This window comes from Xenopus tropicalis, chromosome 4 (genome assembly GCF_000004195.4).
Source record: "Xenopus tropicalis strain Nigerian chromosome 4, UCB_Xtro_10.0, whole genome shotgun sequence".
Classification (NCBI taxonomy): domain Eukaryota; kingdom Metazoa; phylum Chordata; class Amphibia; order Anura; family Pipidae; genus Xenopus; species Xenopus tropicalis.
This window is the reverse complement of record NC_030680.2, coordinates 58,337,729-58,347,356: the sequence shown is the minus strand read 5'-3', so window position 1 is coordinate 58,347,356 and position 9,628 is coordinate 58,337,729. Positions and strand designations below refer to the sequence as shown.

General features: G+C 40.1%; 1 protein-coding gene across 2 annotated transcripts; it reads left to right on the top strand.

The window, feature by feature from the left end:
- Positions 1-3,135: 3,135 nt before the first annotated feature.
- On the top strand, positions 3,136-9,353 carry aprt (adenine phosphoribosyltransferase). Of its 2 annotated transcripts, none has more exons than XM_018093015.2 (5): positions 3,136-3,375; positions 5,248-5,351; positions 6,351-6,484; positions 7,052-7,130; positions 7,530-8,035. In XM_018093015.2, the coding sequence occupies exons 1-5, from the start codon at positions 3,293-3,295 to the stop codon at positions 7,580-7,582; spliced, it is 453 nt and encodes a 150-aa protein (XP_017948504.1). In that variant the 5' UTR covers positions 3,136-3,292; the 3' UTR covers positions 7,583-8,035. The 2 variants fall into 2 exon arrangements, with proteins under 2 accessions (XP_017948504.1, NP_001007941.1); NM_001007940.1 differs by lacking the exon at positions 7,530-8,035 and adding an exon at positions 8,679-9,353 and having other exon boundaries at positions 3,176-3,375.
- Positions 9,354-9,628: the final 275 nt, after the last annotated feature.

The following is a 9,628-nucleotide window of genomic DNA, read 5'->3' as shown; positions in this document are numbered from 1 at the left end:
TACCTGACCCACAGTCATTCATCCCTTTCATGGCAGAAGTTAAATGGGGGGGGCATCATTGAGGGTGTAAAGCCTTAGACTATTTGTGGGATCCGAGAGTTGCAATCCTACAGCTTAACAGTTTCGTGTAGCACACCCCCCATAACTATACTATTATACATCTGTCACACATTCATCCTCATGCGAATAAACTGGAAAAGCCTGCCCACCCCTCGCTGCGCTGCCAAAATGATACCAGCCCACACTACATACGCGATATATCAGTGATCCCCAACCAGTGGCTCGCCAACCATTTGGCTGTTGCTCCCAGTGGCCTTAAAGGAGAAGGAAAGGCTAATAAAGAGTTAATCTCAAGCTGCAGGCATACCTTCAGTTGTCTCAGTAGTGCCCTTAAGTCTCCCCATATTTCACTTGTTCAGAAAATCAGAAGCCAAACAAGTAGAAAAAACTCTGAGCTGGGTAGAGAAGGTTCCCATAATGCAATGCTCCTTCCCAGACTTGAGGACTTGGACTGTAGGTGGCGCATGCGCACAAACAGGAGGCTCCCCCTAGCAGAACGTGTAATCGTTTTTATATATTATAACATACCCCCCAACACTGTCCTGCCGGTTTTTAAAGCGCATCCCGCCGTCCTGGATAGTTCAATGTCCCGCATTTCTGGGACATTCATTGAACTATCAAGCACAGCGAGATGCGCTGGCTGTACCCTACCATCGGCTTCTTCTGCTGCTCTGCAACTTGTGCAATGGTGACAGGCCCTTTTATAAGGTTGCACCCCGTGGTACGTGTGACGCCATACGCATGGGGTGCAACCTTATAAAAGGGCCTGTGCCTGTCTCTGCCGCAAAAGGAGCAGAGCCGCAGAAGAAGGAGCGGCTGTGTACAGCGGGGGCTACTGTTTATGGGGCTACTGTCTATGGGGGCATTGTCTATGGGGGCACTGTGTGTGGGGCCCCTATAGTAGGTTTTTTTTACTTCCGTAATATTTGGGGGAGGGGGCACAAAAGTAAATTTCTGCTTAGGGCACCCATTTGGCCAGCAGCGGCCCTGGTGTATTCCCTACATTAGCCCCTGTAAGCACAGCTCGTTTAACCAATATGTAATACTGTCCTGTAGCGCAGCTATAGCCACAATAGTGATTGTCTGAAGGGAATGGGATGAATGGAAAGGGATCAACCAGCGTTCCATTTAAAGCTGCATGATTCCCAAAATACTGCCCCTGACTGAACGGATATCCCAACTACTATAAGATATTAAGCTCTACTACTACACAGCGATCCACCTGGTACGCACCCTTTATTGGTATCTGCAAAGTAAGGAAAAGATATGGGTGGAGATAGAACAAGCATTATACAGCATCCCCCTCAGTCACATACTATGGTCCCAACCCTCAAACACGCAGCAACATTAGGAATCTGGAACAAACAACTCATTACAACAACCCCATTTCCCAAACTTCTAACCCTGATAGCGAACCCAGATTTCCCTCCCAGTTTAGACAACAAGGTATTTGCAAGGTGGGCAATCTGTGAAGATAGAGAAACCAGAATTAATGATTTCTTCAAAAAAGGAAAAATCATAACCCTGGCGGGTATACAAAAGATATGGGGACCCCACCCCAGAGATGCATGGTGCTATAATCAGTTACACCACTATCTAAATAAGTTTAAAGGCACACCGTCAATTATCCAACCCACCAATTGGGAAACAATGCTAGAAACCCAGAAAATCCCAAAAAGACCACTATCTTTTACATACAAACTCATGATAACAAACCAAGACCTTCCCCAGCCGAACTATTTTGATGCATGGGAAAGGGAATTAAAAATAAATATTCCCCCAAATTATAGAGAAAAAATACTAACAAGCATCCACAAGGCTTCCAGAGCATCCAGAATACGGGAAATGCTCTACAAAATAACCACTAGATGGTATTATGTGCCTGAGAAACTAAACAAGCTCTTTCCCAACACAAGCAACAGCTGTTGGAGATGCAACTCTGAGGTGGGGTCCTTCAAGCATATCTGGTTCTCCTGCCCAGCCATGACACAATTTTGGAGCAAGGTATGTGAAATTGCTAGTAGAATCACCAACACTATTATTCACCCCCTCAATCTCCCTTTGCTTCTTTTCCACTACGGCGATAACAATAAATCAATGGTAAATGATAAACTGACGCTCCATTTATTACACGCAGCAAAAGCATTAATCCCCAAAAAGTGGAAATCAACAAATCCCCCTTCAGCAAATGAATGGGTCACTCTAGTAGAGGAAACCAGAAAACTAGAAGAAGTCACAGCTTTGATACACAATAAGATTCACCAATACCACAGTATTTGGAATCCCTGGTTGACCTTTATAAAATGTTAAAAGGAGTAAAAGACACCGTAACAATATAACCACATAGGAACAGAAGTCTAACACTGGCCAGTGGCACTGGCCGCATAGGATTTAGAATGTATTTTATTACCTCTGTATAACAAAACTCGCTGTTAACCCTGTAAAGAAATACATGACAAAGAAAATGTAACAAAATGCTCCTTCCCCCCCCTTTTTCCTTTCTGTACCCCCTCCCCCTTTTGAAATGCAAAAACCAATAAAGAAAGATTTATAAAAAAAAAAAAAAAAGATATTAAGCTCTACACATGTGGCGTGGTGCCTAAGTCACACTGTAGTTAAGACTTTGCAGGCTGTTTTTTTTTTTTTATTGAAAAATATACTTTATATATATATATATATATATATATATATAATATAAATATACAAAAAACAAACATTTTCATTATCATTCATTCCTTACTTGCATTATACTTTCAAAATAAAGCAATGGAGGTAGGGGGAGTGGATGGGGGAGGGATGTGGAGTTTGCAGGCTGTTGTGTCAGAAGCACACAATACCCATGTGTGACTCATTACTTTCCCCAGGCACTCAGAGAGTTAAAAGCAAGGCATGAGTGCCATTATGTCACTGGGGGCTTGCCGGAGGGAGGAGCATGACAAGTTGAAGGGGTGCTGGAGGGGGGAGAGGCGAGCGGGAGCGGAGAGAAACACGGAGGAGGAGGAGGAGGAGGAGGAGGAGGAGGAGGAGGAGGAGGAGGAGGAGGGGGATGGGGCTGGTGCTGACAAGTTGGTGTGTGAGCTGGGAGGGGGGAGGCACAGGGGGAACACATGCGCAGTAGAGACAGTGAGGGAAAGGCAGTGGTTCTGCCAATTCTCCTGCGCTTCAGGGTAACCACGTGGCTTCCGCAGAAGGAACTTCTTCCGACAGTAACAGGACCATAGCAGGACGGAAGATGTCTGATCAGGAGAAGGAAGAGATTATTCGCACAGCGATTCGAGCCTTTCCCGATTTCCCTTCCCCTGGGATCTGCTTTAGGTAAGGCAAGACGAAAAAGAAGAGAGCAGTCCGGTACTGACGGGCTACAGCTGGACCTAACCATAAGGCTGATGCCAAACGTGGCGTTTTTACGCCGCGTATTTTCTAATTCTCTCAGCGGCTGAAAAACTCCCGATATCATCATCCATAGAAATAACTTGAAAAGACTCGAAGCAAACCACACTATACGGAAATATGCTAGAAAACGCCTTAGCACGGATTTTTCAAGCGTTGGCTGAAATACGCCAGTATTTGCAAAGCAAGCTATTCCTATGTATACGCAAAAGCAGATGCCAGACCTAGCGGAAATATTTTATGTATAATTTTTTCACACTATTAGCACCATGGAAATGGGATTTGCTATGTCACCAGTACTAGGCTGAAAAACACCATAGTCAGGGGCTGTGTGGCTTGTGCAGCGTTTTTAGGCTGAGAAAGAACGCAGCGTAAAAACGCCACGTGTGGCATCAGCCTTAAGCAGGATGCGGCTGCTGTAGGATCTGGGGTTGGAATAATACTGCTTGAGCCCTTGGGGTCTTCAGCGCAATGTTGTTTTTATAAATTTTAATGGTGTCCAGCTACAGCTGTAGCAATGCAGTGTCCAGAATCGCAATTGTCTGCAAGTTTCTCTCCATCGCACTGGTGTTTCTAGTAATGATTGGCTAGATAAAAATCCTGAGGCCTCCAAATACCCTGAGGCTGCCACTTTAACAGCTGCATATATGCTGAATGGCTTCACAATAAGGGCATGCAGAGATTGGCTTTAGTTGTATTGTATTTAAGATTCACCAGGTTTGCCATTGTTGAAGGCAGGTTGTAAAAAGAAAATTCCTTCCACTTCTTCCTCTTTCGAGCTTGCAAATGGGGTCACTAATCCCAGCAGCCAAAAACTATTACCCTTTGAGGCTACAATTGTATTGTTTCTATTCAGCCCTGATCCTATTCATATTCCAGTTTCTCATATAAACCACTGCCTGGCTGCTAAGGTAAGCAAGACCCTAGCAACCACATAGCTTCTGAAAATCCGAACTGGAGAGCAGCTGAACAAAAATAACAGAAAAAGCATAAAAAATGAAGACCAGTTGCAAACTGTCTCAGAATATCAATGTATTCATTATACTAAAATTTAATTTAAAGGTGAACAACTCATTTAACCATGCAGAGTTTTGCTTTCATATGCATTTGGTATGGAGATGATTGATTATTGGGAGGTGGCCACCCTTGTTTCTTTATACTAGTGGGAAAAACCTATTGCCAAGTTGCAAGTATATTGAGCTAAAAGGGTAACAATGCTTAACGTGCATACAAGGGTAAAGTTCTATAAAAATGCTGCTCACTCAATTTTTGTAGCTGAACTTTGACCCTACTGCTTCTGTAACAGCTGAGGTGCCGAAGGTTGTTTATACAGATCTTATTATAGTACAATGTATTTGTTTTGCCTTTTTGTTGGCATTTGCTGTAGATATTTGAGATGTAACACCTATAAATAATGCTGGTGATCCCCTGGAAAACATCACTTCCTGCTAAAAAAAAAAAAACTTGGTTTATTTTTGGCATAAATATATACAGGGAGAGAGACCAAATACAGCCTCACTGACTGATACTTGAACATTCATGTATTTAGAAATAATTAGAAACAAATTAGTAAGGTATGTTAATGACATTAGGGTATATTTTCTATATAGTCCTTTGATTTAAAGGCCCGTATAAAGCCAGACATGTGGATCTAGGGTTGTGGCAGTTGGTTCATAGATATTTTTTGCTGCTAGAAAAGGGAATTGAATGAGAGCAGTTTGTTTTTATGCTTCAGGGTGTTTAGGTTAAGCCTTTCCAAAACTTATCGCCATACTTTTTTCTTTTGTGTTATTGTAGAGACATTACTCCTGTTCTTAAAGACCCTTTGGCTTTCTGCTCTGTCATCGATCTTTTTGAGAAACATCTGAGGGCCAATTTTCCAAAGATTGATGTAATTGCTGGTAAGAGACTTGTCTGATTCTAATCTTTCCACTTTGCCCCTGCTTGAGTCAGTGTAGATTGTCTTTTGTGCCATGCTCAACATGTAACGTATGAATCCTGGCACTGCCAGTTATTAACGGAGTCCAGCCACTTGACCAGAATGTAAAGCACCCTGAAGGTAAGATTGGGACATATCACTTTCTACTCTTTTAGGACATTAAAATAATGTGTATGACTTAGGCTGCTAAACAAAAAAAGTAATGTCTGTCTTTTACTGTCTTACTATTATAATTTGATCTATAAATGGGGCTATATGTTGACCCTTGTTTATAATAATTCATCCTGTTTTGGTCCAGGATCCTCCTTTATATACAGCATGTGGTAGTAAGCCTCTTAGCTCCTAAGGTTACAGATACAAAAAAATATGCTTACAACAGTCACCCTGATTATTTTCCAGGGGTTGTCTAGTACAATAACTACATATAATCTATAAGGTTGTTCTGCCAATAATACATTGTTATTTGCAAGGGAGGGCCAGCCCCTTGTATACATTTATTGCTTGGCAAAGCTGGGGTTACGCTCATTTTCCATGAGGTGTGAAATCTTATAAACATGAATATCAAGGACACATTGCCTAAATTTAGTTATTTTTAGACTCTGGTATTTTATACAAATTGTTGTTTCTTTATAGCAGTTAAGGGAGGAGGAGATGGTTAATCAAATTATTTTATTTCTAAAGAAAACCTCCTTAAGCCTCTGACAAGGGTAGTAGGTTAAGACAAGTGAGAAGTATGTTTATGCATGGGAGATACTAAGGGTGAAAGAAAAACAATCATCTATTAGCACCATTATCAAATTTAACAAAAAATATCTTCAGTACGAAGCCTGTTTATTAAGCTTATACCCATGATAGGTGTATATTGCCCCATAAGATTTTTTTTTTTAACTGTTGGCACAAAATATGGAATTAAAAGTTTCCAAAATTAAAGTTTTCATAAATTAAATGTATGTATTTTCAGGGCTTGATTCCCGAGGATTTTTGTTTGGTCCGTCGCTGGCTCAGAGATTCAATATTGGGTTTTTGTTGATAAGGAAAAAGGGAAAGTTGCCTGGTCCCACAGAGTCCGTTTCCTACAGTCTGGAATATGGAAAGGTAGCTCCAGTATTAATTCAGATCTTATCCACAGTTTAGTCACTAAGAATGCCAAATTCTGTGCAGAACAATCTATGATAAGGTATTAAGTGCACCCCACTGCTTGAAATAATTGGGTCAGTATTTGCAGGTTTTTGTCCCAAAGAACGCTTACCAAGGCTGAGCACCAGTAATTTTGGCCTTGATAATTTTTTTTATACATCAGCCCGATTCCACATGTACAGAACTGAAGAGTAGAATTGAACCATTTAACTCAGAGTGGCCCTGATGACCAGATAGCAGTTTAAATTCTATATCTGAGAGAGGCAAAATACAAAGGCAGATAAACCAAAAGATATTTGCTTTGGACAAGGATGCTGGAACTTTTATGCCAGGATTAAGCATCTTTTGGAACTCAAGATCTTGCTAAAATATATAAAAATATATGAAAACCATTTTAAGGCACGTGTTCCTTTAATGATTGCATGTTTTCATGCTGCAAATTTGTAATAATTTAGTTATATATATATATATATATATTAGTTTTGGGGTCCATAACCAACCAATTTAGCAATTTCATTCTTTTAGGCTGAACTGGAAATGCAATATGATGCAGTAGAGCCTGGACAGAAGGTGGTGCTTATTGATGATCTTCTTGCTACTGGAGGTAAAATCATATTTTTCCAGACTGGTTGTTACTCTAATTCACAATGTAACCTTTGCAAACTACATGGTTATTACTTCTAAACAAAAAAACACATGGGCTGAATTTTTTACTGAAATACTGCTATCTATATAACTATCTATCATCTAAATACACACACATACAAAACACACGTGTGTATTTAGATAAATGATTGTCTGTGTACAATTCTGTGTATCTCTCCTGTCCTTCACACATGTATACATGTAGCACCAAAATTTAAACATTAAAGTGCCCCATCAATCTTTGACAGTTGTGGTGGACCTTTAAGCACTTTTGCGCAATCAAGGCTTTAGTATCTGTGATTTCCCCTCTCCTAGGGAAAATGATAGTTCCTTCTCTCCTTTGCACTTGCACATACAGGTTTGGGACAAGACTTGTATTTCTTCCAGGAGATGAACTCAAATTCTGCTTGAGGGGAATTTGCCATCTGTTGCAACTGTGAGCTGAGACACCTGTGGGCAGTGTGTACCAGTGATAGGATGTGTCACTTATTATTCCTACTGTACTTCTGGCTGCATGACCGTGTCATCGTTAGAATCAGAATTTAGATACGTAGCACATTTTATGTTAAGGCTTACTAGATCAATAATGTCACAAAGGCTTATTTATCAGGCTACCCCACGTTTGCTAATGCCATCTATCTCACTGGAGTTTTAATTTAATAGAATTATATCTGCCCTTTATTCTTATTTTTGGCCTGGTAAAAAACCATTTTGCCTTGTTTTTTTTTTTTTTTTATAATTAAGTTTATTTTGTTATGTATGAGCAAACTCCCAATTCCCTTAAAGGAGACATATAGGATAAATGAAAAAAAAAAACCTGTAATCTTGCAGGCAGTTATGAATAATACATAGTGCTGGTTTCACTTTGGTCTAAAAAGTAATACTATCTGCAAAAATGGCCCTTTATTAGAGCTCCCTATAGATCTTATGTCCCTGTCTGTATTTCAAATGAGGGGTGGGCGTGTCCCAACAGTCCCTGCCAGAAGCACAGTAGGAGCAGATAGCCAATTACAGCCCTGCAGTCACACAAGCAACTACAGGCTTCAGTTCCCTTTCTCAGTTTGCTGAGTGCTCCCCCCCCCCCCCCCCCCCAACCCCTCCTGCACAGCCTGGGAAAGGATGGGCAGAACTTCAGAAATTTTCAATAAATCAGATTGAAACACTATTTTTTAAAGCACGTTCCTTTTAGATGAATACAATTCATTGGCACATTATTGTTTTTCGTGCAATATGTCCCATTTTAAACTGATCATCTATGCTCCTCTCCTTCAGAACTCTAGATGCTTGGCTTAGTGAAGCTGATTTAGTTCACATTTTATAATCTTGTCATTTAGGTTTTGCTTCTTTTTTTACCTTTAATAAAATATTATGTGATAAAGGACACAAGAGAAACAATTTGCTCCTTTCCCAGGGAATAGTCTACATTCTGCTTGCCCATGTTAGATTGATGCCATCTGGTCATTGTGACACCTTTCGCATTACTAAAGTAATTTGTGATTTTGTGCAGGTACCATGAATGCTGCATGTGAGCTGGTTAAAAGAAGAAATGCAGAGATACTGGATTGTTTAGTTGTAATAGAACTGAAATCTCTGAAAGGCGCACAGAAAATAAAGCCTTACACTGTCCACTCGCTGCTACAGTATGACTAGGGAACAGTACACTGTGGAATTATAGGAATCTTTCCTTGCTATTGACCAAGAAGCTTTCCAGGGATCAAGTGTGAAAATGAAAATAAATGTGACTAGTGGTTTTTTTTTTTTTTTTTTTGAATCCACTATAGAAGCAGAGAAATTGCCTGTTGCTGCTTCAGATTTAAGTTGCCCTGAAAATAAGGCAGTTAGAGATGTGCGAACTTCTGCATGGGCCCTTGCACCAGTCTAAGGAGTGCCTTTTGAATTTTTTTTTTTTTTTTCTCCCCATTGTACACTGTAACCATCTCCTGCACAAAAAGCCATTATCTGCATTGGCAGTTGACCAAGGAAAAGGATATATTATTTTCAGGACAACCTAAGCTTTCAATATGCTGAAACTGTTCTATAATTCCACTTCTGTAACAAGATATAGGATTTTACATTTATATATATTTTTTTTAACTATACTCTATACACATAACAGAAAGCTCTGTGTCTCCTGAATGTACCAGTACCAAATAAAACATCCTCAGTGAATACAAGGAGTCCACTGAACTGTTTGTAGATCCTGATTTCATATATTATATTCACTATTTGAAATCCATGCTGCCTGCTTTGTGTGTAGCATCCCACACATTTACAACCTAGAAATGAATAACAGTGCTCATGTAGAGACCCCAAAATGAAAATGCAGTTTCTGGGAAGTCTTTACAAATTCAAACCAAGTTGGACTAGAAATGGAGATGACTTTGTTCATACAGGTTTGTTAAAGTAACAAAAGCAAGCTATGCAGTCTTCAGCTTACAATAACCAGTACAATACAAA

Coding starts and splice junctions, on each gene's coding strand:
- aprt (NM_001007940.1), top strand. CDS start 3,293: ATGTCTGATCAGGAGAAGGAAGAGATTATTCGCACAGCGATTCGAGCC. Junction 5,352..6,350: donor AAAGATTGATGTAATTGCTG/GTAAGAGACTTG, acceptor ATGTATTTTCAG/GGCTTGATTCCCGAGGATTT. Junction 6,485..7,051: donor ACAGTCTGGAATATGGAAAG/GTAGCTCCAGTA, acceptor TCATTCTTTTAG/GCTGAACTGGAAATGCAATA.